The following is a 23,607-nucleotide window of genomic DNA, read 5'->3' as shown; positions in this document are numbered from 1 at the left end:
GTTAAAATCTAACCCCTTTGGTCTCTCCAAAAACTGATGATGGAGGTTGGACGCATTGTGGGCAACTTCTGGAAACAGCATCTGGTGTGGCTGTTTCAGTGCCATTGTGAATGCAACCTTAGGATGTTAATGATATTCTGTTGTTAAGCTGAAGATTTGACAGGAATTTCCCACTTTGTCTTTCTGCCATAATTTGTTGAGGTAATTTTGAAGCTACTGTTCCTCTATGTCCCCCCCTCCCCCCCCCCCCCTTGTGTGTGTGTGTGTGTGTGTGTGTGTGTGTGTGTGTGTGTGTGTGTGTGTGTGTGTGTGATGGAGAATGTTGGAAAGGAGGGGCAAGTCACTCGGATCCCAGGGTGAGAGCAGTGCATGTTGTGAGAATAAGGAGAAGGCATCAGAAAGTCCTCATGCTCACTGCAGGCGGGTGCTTGTCCTTGTGAGGTCTGAGTGGCCTATCCTTGATGAGAGAACTAATAGTTCTGAAAACTAGGATAAGTTTTACTTTTTTATGTACCTATTGACAGTAGTAGGATTTTGCTTCTAGTGATGGTACGTACTATCCAGAAATTTAGCCTCCTCATAATTAAATACTTTGTTTTTCAGAAGATTCTTATTGCAACGTAGTCGAACTGTGAGAGGCTTCTTAGTGTTTCTTTTTACTAAATGCAATTGTACATGCACACAAGTATAGCTATTTAAAACACACTAACTGCCTTTCATAATTCAACTATTTGTTTGTAAATGTGCATTGATAAACCAACATATTCATCCTACATTTGTTAAAATATGTAATCGTGTATGGCAGTGAAATAATGTGTGCGTGCTAAGTGAACATATTAGGAAGTCATACAAAATTATTTTTAACTGTTTAAAGCAAACTTCTGTTTCTGGGCTTTTGGTGTAAGATAGTTTCCAGATTTTTATATTAGATGGTTGCAATATAAATAGTTATTACAGCATTGTGTCTTTTTCTATGTAGGTTGAGCCATGTGAAAGTCCCGCATTTGTTAAAGTTAAAGTGGGTACACGACAACCTAATTTCAGGTGAGCTGAAAAATGAATTAGCTGTATTATTGAAACAAAGCATTCAAAATTGTAGTTACTTGCAAAGTGTTAATAGATTTAGTATGAAGTTCAAAAAGCATTATGTATACAGTGTATCTGCCCCTCCTGACCCTGTACTATTGTACAAATAAATAGTTGTTTTTATTAGGATCCCTGTTTTGAAGTCATTGATTGGGAGAAACATGTTTTAATTTTGGGCAGTGTAAAAGACAGGCCATGCTGTGGATGTAAGAAAACGAGAGAGGCAATGTGTGACAGTAAGAAAACCTGAAAGGCAATATGTGCCACTAGCAGTCTCCATTTAAATTCATGCACAAAGGAACAGGTGAAATTAAAGTACTACAGCCAACAACACATGACTACATTTAAAAAATGATAGGATTTAGACCAGTGTTTGTGAATGAATTATCTGACAGTGATACAGAGTAGCAACTTCCAGCCTTCTGTGCTTTGTTGGCACAATTTCCAAATGCCACATGTTGCTCAAGGGTGTTAGTTTTCTGCCCAATGCACCATATATTACAGATCACAAAAGGGAATATGGTTTTATAGTGTGAGGAACCCCCCATGAACCATGGACCTTGCCGTTGGTGGGGAGGCTTGCGTGCCTCAGCGATACAGATGGCCGTACCGTAGGTGCAACCACAACGGAGGGGTATCTGTTGAGAGGCCAGACAAACATGTGATTCCTGAAGAAGGGCAGCAGCCTTTTCAGTAGTTGCAGGGGCAACAGTCTGGATGATTGACTGATCTGGCCTTGTAACATTAACCAAAACGGCCTTGCTGTGCTGGTACTGCAAACGGCTGAAAGCAAGGGGAAACTACAGCCGTAAATTTTCCCGAGGACATGCAGCTTTACTGTAAGAGAGCTGCATCAAACCAGTCTCAGGACTGAAGACCACAACAACAACAACAGTGTGAGGAAAATTTCCATTATGTGCAAGATTTGGAAAGAAACGCACCTCTCGATGTGGGCCTTGATGTCATCACAATACATGTTCAGACTATTTATTTTAAAGAGTGCATCAATGGAAATTCATAATTGGTCATGTTGCAAATAATGTTAATATTGGGTTGGATACAAAGGAACTGTGGATCATGTGGTTACAGCAGGATAGAGGTCACCAGATGAACTATTTCGTGGCCTTTTTAGTGAATGTGGTTCAGCAACATACCACTGTTCAAATGGCCGCCACATATCCTGGACCTTATCATGCCAAGGTACTTATTATGGGACAAAAATAAAGTCCCATGTGAGTCAGTGTCACTACAAGACTAATGAAGAATTGCTCACAAGTGAGAGACTAGAGAGAGGACACTGGATATTTCTCAGGCTAATTACTTCTGCAACAACAAATGTGTAAGTCACTGTAAATGAGGTTACACTGCTATAAATTAAACAAAAAACTGAACAATATTAAGGATAGACAGATGCCATAAAGATGACCCTTTTAGTGTCAGACAAGCACAATGAAAATATGTTAAACATTAACAGTTTCGGGCCAAAGCCTTATTCAGTAAAGAACACGCGCACACACACACACACACACACACACACACACACACACACACACAAGCAAGCCCACCTCATGCACACATAACTGCTTCGACCAGCGGCTCGTACTGGAATGCAATTATCCTGAATAGCAACAATATGGTGTGGGATTGGAAGTTAGAAAGGGGGAGGGATAGCAGGGTCTGGGAGAGAAAAGCACGACGGCTAGAGTCTGCCATGCTTAGTGTCTGGGGGGTGAGTGGCAATTCCTTCCCCCTCACACCTCCCGATGTTGTGACTGGCAGTCTGTAGTCCTTCCACACTTCTTGCCCCTCACCAGTACTCGTACTGTCACTCTCCCTTCCCCACTCCACTGTTGCTATTCACGTGAAAGTCACATTCTGTTCCATGCTGCCAGTTGAAGTCGTCATGTGTAATCATTTGTAATCAACTCTCACACTCTCGTTGTTATTGCTTTTTATGTTTTCTAAGCGTGTCTGTGTGCATTGTAGATATAGCGCGCAGTATTATTTTAAGGTCTGAAAATGAGTTTCTCATATTTATGTTATTGTTCATTATTGTTGAAAACAATTGTTTAGATGTAGGTGGAGTACAACTTTGATATTATACCTGCAGCCATCTTGTGTAATTGAGGAAGTTGATCCTGGGAGAAATGTTTGTAGAAATATTGAATGTTTCTCTTGTTGTTGAATTTGTCGTTGTATTCCCTGTCGTATTATAGTTTTATTATTTGAAGCTGCTGTTGGAAGCAAATGTGCACTGAATGAATATTGATAGGGGAACAAATAGTTTTTGAAATCTGTTAATGCCAGATATTTTTGATAAGACAATTTCAGAAAATGACCTGCATTTGCTTTGTCCAGCTGATTGCCCCAGTGTGACATTAAAAAGCAGGATTATTTGTTAAATTCTTCATACTTTAGTTTAAACTTTGCTTGTATGTGTAAAGTTTGATATTATCCAGTTTCTTCATATGTTTCTGTTACTTAGGAAACAGAAAAGCCAAAAAAAGAAGCCTCCCAAACAACCACCAAAAGAACCGCTAAACCAACCCAATTTTGGCAAAATGTAAGAGAAATACTTATTATTTGTGTGAATTTACACTTTTGTATTACCAGCTACTTCACATTGATGTTAATTTCAAGGCTTCTCGAGTCATTACTTGATTATCGACGATACCTGACCCAGAGTCCATTACGCACATGGATGGAAAGTGTGCTGCACCAGGCTCTTGGTTGTTTCCCACAGGAAGGTGATTCATGGGTGTTATACGATGAAAAGCAGCCAGGAAGGCAGTACATGGTATGTTTCAAAATCTATATGTGAACTTTAATAACTAAGATATAGAAGTTAGATGAAACAAATCCAGTATAAATCAGTATTTTTACCTAGTGAAGAATCAAAATTTTGGGCAGTAAATTTAGTTCTGTGGTAGGATGTGGGTTGGTATTTCTAAAGCTCTGTGTTAGTTTTTCTTGTCAAGACTGGATCTGCCTACTTTCATAAGGGAAGCCAGTGTGCAACAGTGTAGCAATAATACTATATTCATTACCATGATAGTCCTTTGGAGACTTCACCCTTTGTGACGGGGTCAAGAATAACAGGGTGCGAATCTCTCTCCAGTTACTTAGTGTGTTTGATTTCAAGGAGCCCCTTTCACTCTGGCTGATGCCCCTGCTTATAACAGCTCCAGCTTTCTATTTTTTTGGCATCGTTTTTGTATCATCAATTTATACGTTGTAACCCCCCTCTCCCGTTCTTGAGTCCATACTGGAAATAAATAAACCACACAGCACCATTAATCACTGGTTAGCTGTTGACACTGCTGTAGTGCTTAACAGCCAAATTACCTCATTATTATTTAAAACTTTAATAAACTTATGTCTATACATACCGTATTTTACAGACTATGATATGGCCTTAATTTTTAACCAAATTTTTTTAAATAACATTTTTACCATTTTTATTATTACTATGCAAACCAGACTAAAAGAAATTCTTAGTTGATAAAACTGAACCCTTTAAAATGCCTGAAAATCGTCATCTGAATTTTGTTATTGTTCTTCCTCCTCCTCCTCCTCCTCTTTCTCATGTTCATCATTACCATTGTCCTCCACATATATAGGATGGTCCTTACTGCTGTCAAGAGTGTTACTTAAGCTGCACTTCTTGAAAGACGTAACAATAATGTCTTCTCTTGCTCTTAGACCACAACTGTTTTATCCACTGGCGCAGTTGTTTGATTGTAGATCGTTTTAAAGCTCCCTTCAGCGTGAATTCACTTTGGGTTTCATCCATCATCCATTTGTTCCATTCCTCTCTCGTACACGCTTTAAATGGTTTATTTATCGAGACGTCAAGAGGCTGCAATTGTAAACTGCTGCGGCAATTGTAAACTGCAGCTGCCAGTTGAATCCAGTGTTGCTAGATGGAGATACGTTTCCTGCTGCATCGAATATATTGCCACTTTTAAGACTGGCTGCAATTTTAAATCAAACACTGCACATTTTTGTATTAATTTTGAGTATAACACAAACCTGAATTTTAGAGGCAATTTTTCAATTAAAAAAAAGTGCGTCTAATAGTCCACAAAGTATGGCACTATGTGGAGAGGAGTTTATTGTGCATATGAGACTTTACAATTCCTCATTGCTCCTGGAGGAAAATTTGGCAGGAACTTAAGGTACTTGAATACATGGGGAAAAAAAAATCAAATCAAATTCATTAACTCCTCATATTATGCATCACTGCAAAGAGATCATGCTATGCATTAATATATGCAGTAAAAATAGTTCACATTGCCTTATGTGCCAGGAATACATCAAAACTGACAGGCTGACATGCAGTTATTGTTAATTTGTATCCAAAATATACTCTCATTAGCAAAGTAATCTAATCTTAATTTTTATTACTATTAAAATATATCATCGTTGTGAACATATTAGAAAAACAGTCTGATTACAGCAAAACATTATATAGATTCAGAAATTTGACAAAAAATGTGAAAACTATTTACTGTAATTAATCTTGTTATTATATTGAAAAAATAGCATGAAGTGAAACTGCATTACCAATTCTGTGCATAACATATGGAAATATTAAATTCTGTTATTTTTTTAGGCTGTTGTCAATGTACTGTACTATTAATGTAAGAAAAGAATGTAATAGGCTTGAAAATATACAAAGTTAATACGTTTCAACCCATTACATTACACTTTTGCATTTAATTTGGCCGTCATACTCGTATTTTGCACTGAGTATTTGTTTCATTACACTCTTTATCACAAACATTTTTGGGGGTAGAGCAGCAGTGGTATCAAATGAGTGAGTTTAGCCTTTTGATGTTGATTGCCACAGGGTGTTGCATTGTGTAACATGGATGTACCTTCAGCAGGACTTGGTTTTGGTATCAGTGCATACAGCAGTTGGTTCCATGACGGTGATGTTGCCTTACATGAAAAATACAAATTATTGTATTTTTCAAGTACACAGGAACTATGATGTTTGATATATTCTCCATACTGGCATCTCCTTAGATGGGAAAGGGGAACTGCACATATCATACTTCGGTGCATTCCAATTCTCCCTCAGCATCATCAGGCTGTTTGACGCTGTTACAAAATACACTCCTGGAAATGGAAAAAAGAACACATTGACACTGGTGTGTCAGACCCACCATACTTGCTCCGGACACTGCGAGAGGGCTGTACAAGCAATGATCACACGCACGGCACAGCAGACACACCAGGACCCGCGGTGTTGGCTGTCGAATGGCGCTAGCTGCGCAGCATTTGTGCACCGCCGCCGACAGTGTCAGCCAGTTTGCCGTGGCATACGGAGCTCCATCGCAGTCTTTAACACTGGTAGCATGCCGCGACAGCGTGGACGTGAACCGTATGTGCAGTTGACGGACTTTGAGCGAGGGCGTATAGTGGGCATGCGGGAGGCCGGGTGGACGTACCGCCGAATTGCTCAACATGTGGGGCGTGAGGTCTCCACAGTACATCAATGTTGTCGCCAGTGATCGGCGGAAGGTGCACGTGCCCGTCGACCTGGGACCGGACCGCAGCGACGCACGGATGCACGCCAAGACCGTAGGATCCTACGCAGTGCCGTAGGGGACCGCACCGCCACTTCCCAGCAAATTAGGGACACTGTTGCTCCTGGGGTATCGGCGAGGACCATTCGCAACCGTCTCCATGAAGCTGGGCTACGGTCCCGCACACCGTTAGGCCGTCTTCCGCTCACGCCCCAACATCGTGCAGCCCGCCTCCAGTGGTGTCGCGACAGGCGTGAATGGAGGGACGAATGGAGACGTGTCGTCTTCAGCGATGAGAGTCGCTTCTGCCTTGGTGCCAATGATGGTCGTATGCGTGTTTGGCGCCGTGCAGGTGAGCGCCACAATCAGGACTGCATACGACCGAGGCACACAGGGCCAACACCCGGCATCATGGTGTGGGGAGCGATCTCCTACACTGGCCGTACACCACTGGTGATCGTCGAGGGGACACTGAATAGTGCACGGTACATCCAAACCGTCATCGAACCCATCGTTCTACCATTCCTAGACCGGCAAGGGAACTTGCTGTTCCAACAGGACAGTGCACGTCCGCATGTATCCCGTGCCACCCAACGTGCTCTAGAAGGTGTAAGTCAACTACCCTGGCCAGCAAGATCTCCGGATCTGTCCCCCATTGAGCATGTTTGGGACTGGATGAAGCGTCGTCTCACGCGGTCTGCACGTCCAGCACGAACGCTGGTCCAACTGAGGCGCCAGGTGGAAATGGCATGGCAAGCCGTTCCACAGGACTACATCCAGCATCTCTACGATTGTCTCCATGGGAGAATAGCAGCCTGCATTGCTGCGAAAGGTGGATATACACTGTACTAGTGCCGAAATTTTGCATGCTCTGTTGCCTGTGTCTATGTGCCTGTGGTTCTGTCAGTGTGATCATGTGATGTATCTGACCCCAGGAATGTGTCAATAAAGTTTCCCCTTCCTGGGACAATGAATTCACGGTGTTCTTATTTCAATTTCCAGGAGTGTATTTAAAACACATCTCCACTATACACTTCATGGAGACTTACCCTATCACTTAGGTTCCTTCTAATTGCTAGGACTCTGTGATGCCGCTCTCCTCAAGCTTTGCACAGTAATAATTATAAACACTGACAGAAGTTATCAGTCTTAAGTCTTTATCATTCCGCTGTATGATACCTTCACTTATTGAGGAAACATTAGCTGGAAATTTGGTACAACAGTTCGTTTGCAGAATTTGTGGTGACACTGCTGTGGTGGTATGCTTTTATAATCTCAATATAGTATAATCCATGAGACCTTTCCAAATTTATATATATGGGTTCTATGACATTTGGAGGCACAATTCTTTTAATTTTGGATGGTCTTGAGATGATACAGAGAATTAGAGTTTTTTAGTCTGGAAGATCCTTGTGAATATTTCTTCGAAATTTCTGTATTTTTTGGCATTGATTATGAATTGGTGAACGTACTATATAGTCATATTGAGTGGACATGAGTTACCATTAAATAAGCTTCAGATTTTGTAGATCATTGATTTATTTATGTATGTACTAGATTAAGATTCTGCCTATATTTTGTAAATTCTGTGGAGGTATTCGTTAGGCTTCATGCGGCATTGTGGGTACAGTGACCAATGCTGTATCGTCAGCACAGAGGTAGCCAATACACTTCAGTGCCATATGTCACTCCAAGGAATACTTAAGCAGAAGCCTTCCATGGAAAAACATTAACAATGACATATAATTGCTTGCTAACTGTGTTTCTGGGATTACATGAGTTGTTACATAGGTCCTTTTTTGTGAGTTTATTGCACCTAAGTTCTTGTGCATTTTAATTTCTTATGAGTAACTATAGTGTACTACAAGACTGAAGACAGCACTATATGAATGCAGCATACAATTTATTAGTCAGTATAGCATTATAATCGACCATCTTACTCCAATTTTTAAACATTGTATACGTTAGCTTGTTTAAACCACAGCCAACATCAGAACTAGTAGATTTATTAGGCAAAAAATTTGGAACATGAGTTTGGGATGAAAGCAGAGAAACTCCCTGCACCAAATCAAGACCCAAACACCAGTCAAGAGCAAAATCAGTGCAATCCAGGCAAGGGTGTGTATGTAATTTCAACAGAGCACTGTAAGGTGGTAGCATATTTAGCCACTTCTCCTGACACTTAAGCATTAAACTAAAAATATGTCAAATAAAATGCAAACAAAAGCCCAGTTTACCACTGTGGAATTTATGCATAGAAAAGTGATAGTAATTATGATACAGCCCCCTGTAAAGATACAGGATTTATGTTAGGGACAAATGTCCAATTGTATTTGTAAAGTAATTAAAAGAAATAATTAAGATATTGTTATTGACATATGTCAACTTTTATGTCAGAACTTTGTTTTGGAATACTGTTTCAGAAACATTGTAAGGCTTCGTAAAGCCAAATTCCATAACTTGTTTTCTAAAAACATCAAAATCTTAATTTTAAATTAAATTAATTTCAGTTTGAACAATGTATAATGAACTTTGTAATTGTTGGAATCTGTATAAACACCAGAGTAGAGTAAGTATTGTTTTGGTTTTGGAGGTTCTGGCGGTTTCCGGTGATTAAGGGTGGCAGTGTGGTAGTGGTGTGCAAGACTCACACTCCCCCTTGGCTATCGAACTTACTTGGAATAGCTTCGCCAATCTTCTTTTCGAGATAGCCAGCTGCGATGTCCTTGCACAACTTCTTCTCCGGAGATAAGATGCTACTTTGGAGGAAATTTTTATACTTTTAAAATAACTCCGTACACTCGAGAATACTTTGAACTCAATCTCACTGTATTTTCATCACACATAACAGTTTTCATACAACTAAAACATTTTTCGTAACCTCGAAACCTTCCAGTCCATTAGAAACTTACCATTCATTTTCCCATAAATACAGTCTACAAATCTCTCCAAGTTTAACAAGACAACTGTCCGGAACTTACGAAAGTAAGAGAATGAATGAGTCTCTTCTCTTCTTTCAACAGCATTCAAATGTTCACACAATAATGTATGATGTCGCACCATCTCGGTTACTGCTTGTGCTGGACGTATAACTTCTTAGGCGGGCTCGACGACTACCTTCTTGTGCTGATCATCTGTCCAGTACACGTCCGTCCTGCACACACATAATTGTGGTGCAATAGACACAGTTCTGCTTTACAACACTCATCTCTAAAATAACGGGTGTTCGAGACGGTGGAAATACGAGGGTCTCTAGAATTTACCCCGAAATTCTCGAGGCACTACATATCCCTCCCATTAGCTCAAATACACAATATTTTATACATGTTCATTATGTACATCAATATTGTATTAGTATAGTATTACTTTATGTTTCCATCAATTTATATAACATTTTCCTAGCCATCGGGTACTTCATATATAGCTCTCTTTCCTATTCCATGTTAATACCATTATAATCATGGACCGTTTGATCAATGTAAACTTTGTAAGGACAAGAATCTTTCTGTTCCCTTTCCAATCGTAGATTGCAAGTGTGCAATACCCAAGTGGATGTTGTTGTTTGCTCTTACTTTGCGTACAGTCAAACGGGGTGATTTAGGACGGTTTCGTCGTTATTTTGATTGTAACTTTCGTATATATTCTTAGATTAAATTGATTGTTATGGAAGTGGTAGGGTGTATGTGTAACGAATAAAATATCCCAGAACCAGAAAATGTATGTGTGGGTATATTTATCTGAGGCAGTTAAATAAAGTGTCCGAAGTCACCCCTTGGATTGGGGTGATTTCGGACACATGTGTTTTTTAAATCTCTGTCTGAAGTTACAGTGCAGTAGAACCCCTCTAATCCGACCTTGGATGGTCCGTCACTCCGGTAAGTCCGACCATGCTCAGGCTCGCGAGCCTGTGCCAACTTGTCACTGACTGGACACCTGTCAAGCCATTGTTGCTGTGTGTATCGCTGTGCATATTGTTATACTGTACGTTATTGTGCAGTTTTATCCTTTATTGGGATTAAAAAATGTTGTTGTTTGCCTTATTCCATGTTCTCTACAGTACTTGTTACTATAGATTCATTGTGTGTACAGTTGTCTGTTTTTCGACATGTCTGGATTCAAACGTAAACACGTAACTCTTTCACTAAATGAAAAATTAGCAGTGCTACAAAGACTGGACGAAGGAGAATCGCTCCAAAAACTTGCAAAGGAACTGAATGTAGGTGTTACGACAATTAAGGATTGGAGGAAGAATCTGAAAGACAGTGAATCCTATACAGTTACGATTGATGGTGAAAACACTCTAAAGAATCGCAAAACATTAAAAAAGCGTAAACTTGAACTGCTTGATAACACATTGTGGGTGTAGTTTTGTCAATAAAGGAGGAAAGGAGCTCCAATATCCGGGCCAATTCTCAATGAAAAAGCGATAGTTGTGAACAAAAAACTGGAAGCCGAAAGTAAATTTGCTACCAGTGAAGGCTGGATTGATTGTTGGAAAACTCGTTATGGTGTCCGAATTGTTTCTATTTCCGGTGAAAAATTATCTGCCGATGCCGCAGCTGCTAAGGAGTTTTCTGTTAAGTTTCAAGAAATTGTAGAAGAAAATGAACTGTTACCCTGCCAAGTGTATCGACGAGACAGGTCTGGACTTTAAAATGTTGTCAACAAAAATGCTCACAGCTTCAAATGAATCCGTGGTAGGAAGGAAACTTATAAAAGTTAGAATAACAGTCATTCCTTGTAGCAGCGCAGATGGTACCCACAAGCTCCCTTTGTTTGTCATTGGAAAATCTTAGAAGCCAAGGGCATTGAAAAATATAAACTTATCTTCCTTGCCAGTTTATTTCTGCAATCAAAAATCTGCTTGGCTGGACTGCAACCTTTTTAAATCCTGGTTTTTCGACGAGTTTGTGCCATCGGTCGAAAAAGACTTGAAGCAAAAAAATCTGCCTGTTCGTGCTCTACTGCTGTTGGATGACACACCATCACATCCATGTGAGGGAGATTTGGTGAAAGGGGACATAAAAGCTCTCTTTCTGCCTCCTAATGTGACCTCACTCATCCAACCAATGGATCAGGGCGTTATAGAATGGTTAAAAAGGCGATATCACAGAAAGTGTATCAGCTCAATCTTGGAAAAATCTGAAGGAGATCATAAATTATTTGAGGCAATGAAATCCCTGAACATTAATGATGCTATCTACACAATCGCTGCAGCATGGGATGAACTGAAACCTGGCACACTGTGGGAATCGTGGTGAAAACTTTGGCCCCAAGTTATGACTGAAAATGAGCATACCAAAGATGAGCAAAACAACGCCGCACTGGAAATCGTTAAAGATCTGCAAACTCTGGAGCTGAACGTCCCTGCCAATGAAGTCAAAGAGTGGATAAACGAGTGTGACAAAGACTGTGACACTTTTGAAGAGCTCAATGACGACCAGATCGTTGCCGCTGTGAATGAGGACTCGGACGGCGAAGACGAACCCCCCACCCGGATTTCACACAATGATGCAAAAAACGCTTTTGACATCGCCCTTCAGTACATTGAGCAGAATCCAACTTCAACTCCAATGGACGTTTTGTGGATATAAAAATGGAGGGACTCTGCAGCTAAATCTAGAATAACATCTGCTAAACAAAAATGTGTCACTGACTTTTTTTCCAAGTAATTTGTTTTTGTTTTTACTGTAAAAACAATGCATACAGTATAATCATTTCTTAGTTTATACATACAGTACTTTATTTTTTTTAAAAAAAATCTTTTTATGTACAGTGCTATAAACATTTTTTTAGTTTATGGTGTATATCGTTTATACGTTATTAAGTACAGTACAGTATTGTAATTTGTTTGTTGTTTTTCCTTTTAAAACCAATACATACTATAGTATATGTAGACTTTTTCAGTTAATATATTGTTTAACACTGTGTAAAAACATCTTTTTATATTACTGGAGATGTCTTTTAGCTCTTAAATCGTTTAATTTTTTGTACTAAATGTCTTTTTTATATTTTTTGCAATAAATATTAGATTTTTCGGATAATCCGACCTTTTTTTCGTTCCGACCATAGTCCCGGTCCCGAAGGTGGCAGATTAGAGGGGTTCTACTGTATATCGATGGCGAATTCGGACAGTTACTGCCTTCTTTTAAAATTCTGCATGCTTTTTATTTGATTTTGGTGACATTTTAAGGCAGCCCTTTGCTATGAATAAGTGATATGGAATGATATAATGAATTTTATATATTACAGATAAGTTTTTATTTTGCGAGAATTTAAATAAACAGTCTCTTTGTTCGCTTCTGCATGAGCTCGTTTAATATTTTTGCTTAAACAAACGGAAAGATCTTCTGACTGTCGTTTGAGGAATAAATGCACCCATTCTTCTCCTGGCAAATTATTATGAAATTTCTTCTCTTTTTGGTCAGATTTATCAAGGTAGCCTTTAACTAAATATCTAATATCCAATTTAGTGAAGAGAAATCCCCAGTGTGCAGCCCTCAAGATACCTTGCTTCAACATTTCTTCTTCTTCTTTATTTAGCACTGACTGTCCTCCCATTTTTTTCGGATGTTCTTCCTGCAATTTATTTTGTAGGGTTGATTTAGGTACACCTTGCAAATCACATGCTTTTCTGTATGATAATTTACCACTCTGAATATCACGAACAGCTTTATCTAAAAGTTTCGGGTCATAATTACTCCATACTGTAGCACCTCTCCTGCTCTTATACATTCTTGGCATTGTCCGAAATCACCCCACACAGTACACAGTTTTACAAAAACTGTTGTTATTTTATAACCTTGCACGAGAAACTCGACAAACTTGTACAGAAATTGTCTCAATGCTGTTAGCTACTGAGTGCGTTGGCAATTACGGTTACAATAACTTCCTGCTCAGCCCAACAATAGAAAGTTTCCACTTTACAATAATGCATGGTTCTTTAACACTGAAACTGTTCATCAGTTATTCACCTAGGGAAACAATTGCCGCAAAATAAAAGTTGTGGCAAGCGATAAATGCAATCTTGCGCTTAAAATAACTGGCACACAGACGTTAAAATAAGTAACTCTTTGTTTCTATGCAGTAGCAAAGAGCAAATAAGCCATACTGTCCGAATTCGCTTGGTGTCTGAAATCACCCCGTTTGACGGTACTACTTTTTCTAAGTATGGATTTATTCGGTACCTTTTACAATCTGGAGGAACTCTGGGTAAATAAAGGTGCTCTTTTCAATACAAGTAACTTCACACAACCATAACAATGCGAGTGGAAATGAGAATTCAAACTTACCAGAATAATCTCTACAAAATGTGTGACTTTCGTCACGATACTGCCTTTTTCCTTTTGGGCACAGTACATATACCTTACATATGGTTTGATACTATGAAAGCATTTTCTCCTTCCGTTTTGGTAGGTACGCCCCTTTAAACAAATTTCTAATATGCTATGGTACAGGTCAATCCCCTTCTTGGTGCCCATGCCCGTACAGTATAGGTCAGTCTTTCTTGGGTCTGCCTACCTGCCCTTTTCCATCCAATCAATGCTGGGTGCGCCCTCCTTCTCCTTCCTGTGTATGCTTCATAGCCCATTGCCCTAGCATACATCTTTATGTACCCTAGAATTCAGATACCTCTTAGAGAAATGAACATCCTACTTCACTACTTACACCCGCTTCTCAATACTTCCTTTAACCCTTTAGAGTCCTCCATTACTCTTCCAGTCCTATGTTCCCAATAGACACTACACTTGGAAATATTATATATAGACTCTCTCTCTCTCTCTCTCTCTCTCTCTCTCTAAGTTATACTCTGCTTGTCCCATTATCCTACAATTTGTCAGAATAGTTGTTAGACTGACATCAATTCTATCCACTTAAGTATAGAATGTAGCATAATGAACCACAATATGTTCCTCCTCCTCCCATGTACACATACTAGCGTAATACCTTAATCATAACCATAAATACTCTTCGCTCTTACATACCGTGTTTACTCGAATCTAAGCCGCACCTGAAAAATGAGACTCGAAATAAAGGAAAAAAATTTTTCCCGAATCTAAGCCGCACCCGAAATTTGAGACTCGAAATTCAAGGGGAGAGAAAAGTTTTAGGTCGCACCTCCAAATCGAAACAAAGTTCGTCTAGTTGTAATATGAGATACAGTTTAGGTCGAATGAATGACGATACAGCTGCAGTAGTTTGGTTCGAGTCGTAAGCTTAGCAGTTACGGTTTACCAGGTAGCCATTGCTACGCGTCACGCACTCCGTCCGTATTTATACGGATATCCTTCCTTTTTCACGTGCTTCGTCTGGTTTGAATTGATTGCTTATTTTTCTTTGATCTGATAAGTGCCGTTCTCTTTGTTATAGGTGTTTACGTCACTCCAAGCTGAAAATGCATTACTGCACTGTGTCATGCATTGTTTGTCGCATTCTGATAGTGCGTGTTTACGGCCTGTCACCGCTTGCGGCGTGGCTTGCTTTTGTGCGCGCTACCGCCGCTTACAAATAAAAAATAGAGAGGAGTCGTCTCATTAGCGAAACATTTGTTGTTCCTTACACTACTGCTTTCTTTGATAATGATCAACAAGAACCAAATAACAGACTGCGTATGATAGATGATGTTCTGAACGAAATTTTAGCGAAAAGTTTTCTCCGTTCCAAAATCTTTGCAGGCGCCTCTTTAGTTCATTACATTCTGCACAGAAATTAGAGTCATCTTAGATTTAAAAATCTAGTCAGTTGCCGTGCTTCATTTCTGACTGTATCACTATCAGGCATAAGAATAATACGAATATAAACATGACATGATATGTATATTCTTCCGCGTTTGCTGTTGTCTCACTCTAGTTTCGTAGTTTTAGGCAGACAGGATTTAAATGAGATAGTAGCAAACACGAAACAATACATGGCAAAATGTTTATATTCGTATTAATCTTATGGCGAAGAGAATACTACATGTGATTCACAATTCATAAAAGCTCCTATTAGCAACCATCTCTTCTCACAGGTAGGAAAAAATTTAGAACGTAGAGTTGGCCATATTGACAAACATCCCAAACAGTCTTGCCAGTCGGATTTTCGTAGTACATTGAAATGCTGCTACATTCGAAGATCAACAATACAGAATTTGTATTTACTTCGTTGGATAATGTACCAAAATGCATTGCTCGAAACTCTGGGCGGAGGAAAAAGGCTCGTCTTCCACTTTTTTTTTTTAAATTTATTTACTGACGCAGAGATTTTGGTGCCAGTATTTATCTTTGTGCCTACAAAGCATGCCTGTGTGGCGCTACATATATTCGACGTCAGAAGTTAGTTGTGGCGGCACCCACCAACATTTTTCAGAACTCCCGCTTGCTTTGCACTCGATTCTAAGCCGCAGGCGGTTTTTTGGATTACAAAAACCGGAAAAAAAGTGCGGCTTAGATTCGAGTAAATACAGTATATGAATATATCCCTGTACTTACCCTTACGGGATGTGGAACTGTCACCTTGCATAACCTGGAGTGCATACCTATCTCTACGTGCACACTTTTCTGCCTCCAACACATGACAGTTCCCCCCCATTATCTTAAACTGTACTCTTTCTGTTTGTGTCTTTGTGTATCATTGTGTGTATGCGTATGGGTAGTCGTGTAGCCTGATTCTTCAGCCAGCTTATGGAAAATAAGTTGAAGGTTATAGAAAACTACGGAAATTGAGAAGGACTTCAGCAATAGATGTGTATGCATATGGACAGAAGGAAAGATAGACTGGTACTCAAAAGAGGAGTAAGAAAGGAAAAAATAGAAATGGTTGCTAAGATCGAAGAAGAGAAAGAAGATAGCCCCAAAGACAGGAAACCCTTCCTACCCTCCTTCCCCAGGATCCCCACTTCACTGGTACTTGAGTGAGAAGCTAGAGGAGGTATGATGTTGAATGTCTCCTGCAGAAAGGACATTCTCATCTTCACCTTTGAAGTCCCCGAAGAAGAGCTTAGCAACTCCTATGGAACGGCAAATGGTGAAGAATCAGTCACACTTGTCTGCGAGGGTTGTGTGAAAGGTGTGTACAGAGTGTGTGTGTGTGTGTGTGTGTGTGTGTGTGTGTGTGTGTGTGTGTTAACCTTGTGTACCTACACTATCCACCCCTTTGAAAATCTATACAAACCCTCCCTATTCATATATCATCTCATCAAATGGTATAAAATATTTTATAAAAATAGAAAATTATACACTATAATCAAATAGTTGTTCAGCTAGTGACTTCACACTATATCTTTCTTAAATATACTACTCTCATTCATTTTGTGTCATCGAGATAGCATTCTCCTTACCATCAGATTATTATTCTTTTTGATCCATATTATGTCTAGAGATCAGTGGTTATTCGTGATTCCCTAAATTAGTCACAATTGGGTAGTCATGTTCGGTCACTTAAATACTAATATAATAGGGTAGTTTAAGAGGTTATGAACAGATTACAGAATAGTCGAAGATTTGAAGGGAATTCGGTGTAGGAAAACTAATGTGGAAGTAACTCTGAACCCAACTCAGGAACAGATGGTTGTCACTCCTCCCGTTAACACAGAATGTTAACATCCCTGGGGTACAGATGTGACTCTGCCCGGATCTCATGGATCTAACATCAACCTCGCTTGATTATTCATGGACCAATATTTCTCATTAACTTTCGTGTGAAAGTCTCCCCACAACAAAAAGTTACCATTTTATTACGTAACCCAACATTAGGTAAAGTTGTTCTGTTTTCCACTCCGTCTTGGACAAGTTTGAATTCTTCATCCATAACCTTGCTAGCATCTTTAGGTTTGGAAAAAGCAACAATCGCAGCATTTCCGGAGATTATACTCTCGGAAATTTCTCGATCTATAATTAGCTCAAAAGGTTCCACCAGACTACCTACATTTATAGTGTCAAAGTCGAGTATTTCTTCTTTGAAATTTTGTTCTACATCATTTATTTGCGAACTGGCAGTTGGTCCACTAACACCAAGACTTTTTGATTGAATAATCGATATTAATTCCTTAGGTCGATCTGTGCTCTTTTTCAAGATATTCATTTTCTGTTGTACAGAATTACATTTAACATTACATACATTTTCACAAGATTCTAATTTTTCATTAAGATTGGGTTCTTTATAATTACATTTAGTGTCAAATTTAGTTTCCAAAGCAATTGTACCTTCGCACAGATTACTAGGTTCGTTTCTGAGTGTCTACTTTGACATACAACGAATCTATGTTTGTTGTTTGGCTTTTTTCGGATTTCATTCGGAGCATGTAACTTAGAACTTACAGAGTCTACCTCTTTACTTAGAGTCACACATAAAACTTTAGTCTGGGATTTTATAGTTTCAGTCTGGGTATCTATTTTAGTACATATTGAGTGTATCAAGTCCAGGTTTTTCTTGAAGTTATTGTCTAACGTTTTCCTCAAGGTCGCGAAGTGATGGTCTAAATCTTTCCCAAAAGCATTAAAAAACTTTATCAACTCGGCCTTTACCAATTCCGGCCTATCAGGCATCCCTTTACTTATTTCCATGGCCGTAGCTGGTTCTTGATTCTCCGTGGCCTGTTTTAAGCTATCCATATTTCTATAGACTTAAGCTCTTGTGAGCATCTAATACTAATTTCAATTATATAAATTACATAATAAAAGTTCATCCCGCAGTATTCCGTAACACTTGTTACTAAAATAATAAAGTTTTTATTTCCCACTCACCCGGTGTAGAATTTTATGCTGCGTCAGTGAGGTGTAGAATCGGCACCAGTGAACCGCACGGGCGCCGGCAGCATCAAATGTTTGTCGTGGCATCAGCGGGCGTGAAGTCGGCAACTCAAACAGCAACCAGCAGTGGGTTACTGCGACGGTGTCAGCTGGTTACTGTGTGTGTGTGTGAGGGTTGCTTCCTCCCCACAACCAAATCTTCTTAATCAAATCTTGCAGAACAATTTTTTCGTCTTGTTATTATATGTTGTTACGGCAACTCTCAACTTTTTCTCATCTCAATCTTCTTCAAAAAAAATTCCTCCTTTTCGTTTCCTGTCACAGTCGTCACATTCTGGTGGTTTCTGCTGATTAAGGGTGGCAGTGTGGTATTGGTTTGCAAGACTCACCCTCCCCCTTGGCTATCGAAGGTACTTGTAGTTGCTTCGCTGATCTTCTTTTCAGGATAGCCGGCTGCAAGGTCCTGCATAACTTCTTCTCCGAAGATAAGATGCTACTTTGGAGGAATTTTTTATACTTTTAAAATAACTCCGTACACTCAAGAATACTTTAAATTCAGTGTCACTGTGTTTTCATCACACATAACAGTTTTCAGCAACATTCTAATGTTCACACAATAATGCATGACGTCGCACAGTCTCGGTTACTTCTTGTGCTGGACGTGTAACTTCTTAAGCGGGCTTCGTGACTACCTGCCCACGCCAATCGTCCGTCTGATACACGTCCATCCTGCACACACATAATTGTGGTGCAGTAGACACAGTTCTACTTTACCACACTCGTCTCTAAAAATAATGCATGTTTGAGACTGTGGAAATACGAGGGACTCTAGAATTTACCCCAAAATTCTTGAGGCACAACGAGGTCACCTCACATCATCTTTTAGGCACAAAACCAATGTTGCTTTTTATCTGTATTGTGATGCACAAAACATATTTTAACAGTATTTTGTCTTGTTTCAGCTACATTATTTTCTGTTTAATTTGACATACATTGCTGATATAAGTTAATTGGACCCAATATTATTTTAGGTTGAGGAATTGAAACAAATCAGAGTTACCTACGTCGAACAAAACTTAAACTATCAGAAAGATAATAATTGAAATTTAGCCATGAAATCAGGTTCTGTTTTAACTTAAACTGCGTATTTTCATAATACCCAAGTATATATTTGAAACCTAATAAATGCAGTGTGCTAGCTTCACAAACATTTTAATCTGCATGAGGACTGCTTAGTTTGTTTGTCAGGCAGTCATGGCGCAGGACTTGTGATGTCACAGAACAGCACCATTTTGTTATGTAATCTCATAAACTGTGTGCATTGTACACACACAAAAAACATAAATAAAACATAACAAGTTAAGAATTGAAAACTGAAAAAATATTAAGCATGCTGCAAAGCTAACATAACACCACATTGAGTATCTCTACAAAGCATTTCGTTTTTATTAAGGTTTGTTGTGATCAAATTCAGTAAATGTAACATCTGTGACTAAATATACTACCTATAGATCTTATCTTGGAGTTAGATTTTCGTGTTATTTAGTAGTTGTTTACAAAAAGGAGAGGAGATGCAGTCTGTAAACGTTTCAAAGAGCACTTGCATCATAATTCCAATTGATAAATGTCACAGCCTTCCCCAAAATGGAAACCTTGAACTACACCCGATTCAGTAAATTTTTCTGATTTGGCACGTAATTTCACTTTGATGCAATTACCCGAATGGGGTGCTATAACTACTTCAATTTTTTCATGTGTTCACTTTCTATTGTTGGTGTGTTTTTTTGGTGGATAGTAACATGGCTTTGGTCAGCTCATCCTTGTTCATTGTTAATTGTGGTGATATAAATCCTACCTCGCAACATCTGACAAATCCCCTCACCTCAGTTGAGTGAGATTGCTAGCTCAACGTAGTTGACAGGTAAACTGTAGCCCTGTATAATGAAATTTTCACTCTGCTGTAGAGTGTGTACTAATATGAAACTTCCTGGCAGATTAAAACTGTGTGCGAGATCGAGACTCCAACTCGGGACAATTGCCTTTTGCAGGAGAACTTCTGTGAAGTTAGGAAGACAGGAGATAAGTTCCTGGGGGAATTATAACTGTGATGATTGGTTGTGGGTCGTGCTTTGGTAGCTCAGTTGATATAGCACTTGTGTGAAAAAGGAAGAGGTCCCAAGTTAGAGTCACAATCCAGCACACAGTTTTAATCTGCCAGGAAGTTTCATAGCCATGCATGTTTGTGCGCCTATGTGTATTCTGTTTACTCTGGTGAAGGTTTTGTTCACAAGCTCACAGCATACTTTGTCTTGTTTATGTGCCTGTCAATGGCTCAGTACCACATTTGTCTGTCTTTACCCCTTCCATTATTTGTAGTTTCTGGGAAAAAACACACATACTCATCAAAGATACTTTCAGGTTTATGTCCTGTTAACAATGTATAGTATGGCATGCCAGTACTATTTTGGTTTTAACTCTTGATGACTCAAAATGTGGTGATTTTTTGGACCACAATTTGTCTCTTGTCCTGCTCTTGCTACTGAATAATTTTCTCAGTGCCCCTATCACATGCTCTACTGGATTTACAACTAGTTGACTATGCAGATTTGTCTGAAGATATTTCTTTAAGTGAATTGTTTACAAATTTTGGAACAGAATTAGGATCTGTTGTTAATCATACATGGTGATCTGTTAAGAAAAGAAAATAGTATTATTGTAATTTCTTAATGATATTCTGCTATCAGCTTTTTTCAGTGACATTTCAAAACAAGCTCCTGCTTGCATAAAATTTGCTGTGGACATAGGCAAAGAGTCAAAAAGTTCAGTTATGGACATCACATGAAATTTTTAGTGCTTACCATCATCCCTAAAGACTTTTCACTCTGTTATTGATACTTTTCATTTTTGACATTTATCGTAAGATTTCAGGGTGCCTCTTATTCTTATGGACATGGTGGTTATTTTTATTTTCTACAGCTCCCTCTAATATCATGGTGAATATGCTATTCTTATAATTTCTGTATGCACTTTTGGTCCAAAAACGCCGAGCCTAAGAGGCATAGATTTAATTACTTCATCCATGGAATGGATTGGGAAACACAATTTCCACCTGTTCTAATTTCGGTTCTTTCGCTTGTACAGTATTTCTTTTTCTTCAAATAATAACTTTGGGTCTATTTGATATTTTCATTTTCATATTTATCTTTAACAATATTTATTATTGGGTTGGCTTTTAGTTCTGATCTAATATTCATTTACAGTTGATTGTAACACATACTCTGACAGCATTGGACAGTAGTTGTGGTAAAACATGTTTTTTCTGCCAGGTAAGTGTTCGCTTTCAAAGACCCGAAACTATCACATTAAACAATTGTGCGTCAGTTTCCATTCCAATAATATGTCAACACAATAGGTGATTTTCAAAACTCCAAACAGCAGCAAGGTCTTCCCTCTTTATAATTAAAATTTTCTTTCCTTGTCTGACAAAGATCAATTGAAAAAAGTGATCATTCTGTGTAGTATTTTACCATCAGTCTCATTAAGTTGACACAGTTATCCATGAAGGCCTTAATTGTTGCTGGCTGTCCCTGAGTAAAATTTTTCAGTAAGATCAGGGTGATAAAAGATTGGAATGTTGTATAACTTTGGCTTGAATGTGTGGAACTCATCTTCCTGTTCCATTTGCAGGACCTTGGGGCAAATTTTATTAATAACCTTTTTAAAGTTAGGTTATTTAGTTATCGGCCACGGATAATTTTATGTTACAGTTTAAAAGTCCAAGAAATGCTTTCAGTTGTTTTTGGCATGCAGTGCAGGATACATTTGAAAAGCTTCTTACTTAGTAGGTACATGGTTCAGTTACTTTTGGGTTGATAATAAGGCTGAGAATTTTTTTGTGTGAATTTCTCCAAATTAAAAGTGATGCTAGATTTTTTATAGACTTGCAGATTTTGACAGAACATCCTTAAATATGTTCTTGACTGGTATTTGTATCAGTCAATCGAGTTCTCTTTTTTTCCTTCTTTTTTTTCAGTAAATATCCTTCCAGAATTTTGTTGAGAGCTCCCACAAAAGCAGACACCAAAATGTCAAGTCCTATAGGCATGCCCTTAAAGCAGGTTTCCAAAATCTTTCCACTGATGGAACATGAGTCCTGGTACTTCAATGGAATACCTTGAAGGTCAATACCATTTCGAAAATTGGATAAATTTCTTTTATTCACCAGTTACTTCAGTTTTAAATTGTAACTAATAACACAGAAACCATAACAAAAATTTTAAAAAATAATTAGTATTGTCAGAAATCAAACAATGGAAAATCCAAGATGGAATGTAACAATACCAGAGAAGGAAAGTTGCTACTCACCATATAGCGGAGATGCTGAGTCACAATGGGAATCTTTTTGTTGTGCCTATTGCGACTCAACATCTCCGCTATATGGTGATTAGCAACTTTCCTTCTCAGGTATTGTTGTAGTATTGTCAAAATGTAGAAAAGGATGCCATGTTATTAATAGTTTGTCGTGGAGCACTGATTCACCGCCAGTGTTCCGTGGAACACTGTTCGGGGATTCCTGCTTTAAAGTGATAACAGTGGCCATTACACAAAACTACTAGAGTGAAACCCTGCTTTTACATTTTTCATTGTACTTTAAAAAATAGTCTAAACTGCAGGAAAATGTAAAATATGGGAAATAACTGTTTAAGCAGTAAAAATTAAGTTCAGGAGGTGCCCCCCCCCCCCTCTCGCATTTTCGTAATTTATGTATATTTACATAACAGGCATCAAAATACTGGTTGTGGTCTCCCCCCCCCCCCCCCCCCCCATAAGAGTTATCTGAATTTTGTACTGTGTTAAGCTGCTTAAGTGACATTTACCAACACTTTTGCATAACAAATCTGACTAAAAACTATGCATTTTGGAGAGATGTCATGTTGATTTACTTGTTGAAGCTAAGGTGCCATGTTTGGTAATTTTTGTATTTATATTTGCAGCTTTCAATAAATGCAGTTGAAGTGTACAGTGCATTAAAGGCACTTATTTTCTTAGCATAACTTATCCTGCAAAAGTGACGTAGGTAGATTAACATAGCACCCTGAACATGCCTAGCTGTGCTACACACACATTTGACTCATGACACAGCAGCTGCCAAGAGTAACTGTGTTGCTTGGTCAACATTGTCAACCTGAGCTAGCAGACGACTGTGTGTCCAGTGCATATGTAAACCATAAATGGAACTACTGTATATTATTATCTAG

At 38.8% G+C, this 23,607-nt stretch overlaps 1 protein-coding gene across 5 annotated transcripts in view; it reads left to right on the top strand.

The window, feature by feature from the left end:
- The window catches only part of LOC126259508 (cyclic GMP-AMP synthase-like receptor), a 96,810-nt gene that overhangs the window by 24,408 nt on the left and 48,795 nt on the right, over positions 1–23,607 (top strand). For 3 of the 5 annotated variants that reach the window (XR_007546525.1, XM_049956358.1, XM_049956360.1), the window contains 3 exons: positions 980–1,044; positions 3,572–3,649; positions 3,727–3,883. Coding sequence is in view for 4 of the 5 variants with exons in the window: in XM_049956358.1 (XP_049812315.1) it covers positions 980–1,044; positions 3,572–3,649; positions 3,727–3,883 (300 nt within the window). In the remaining variant the exon portion in view is untranslated. The remainder of the gene's footprint in view (positions 1–979; positions 1,045–3,571; positions 3,650–3,726; positions 3,884–23,607) is intronic. The other 2 variants (XM_049956359.1, XM_049956361.1) reach the window with 1 other exon arrangement.

Source organism: Schistocerca nitens, chromosome 5, assembly GCF_023898315.1.
Source record: "Schistocerca nitens isolate TAMUIC-IGC-003100 chromosome 5, iqSchNite1.1, whole genome shotgun sequence".
Lineage (NCBI taxonomy): Eukaryota > Metazoa > Arthropoda > Insecta > Orthoptera > Acrididae > Schistocerca > Schistocerca nitens.
This window is presented reverse-complemented; position numbering and strand designations above follow the sequence as displayed.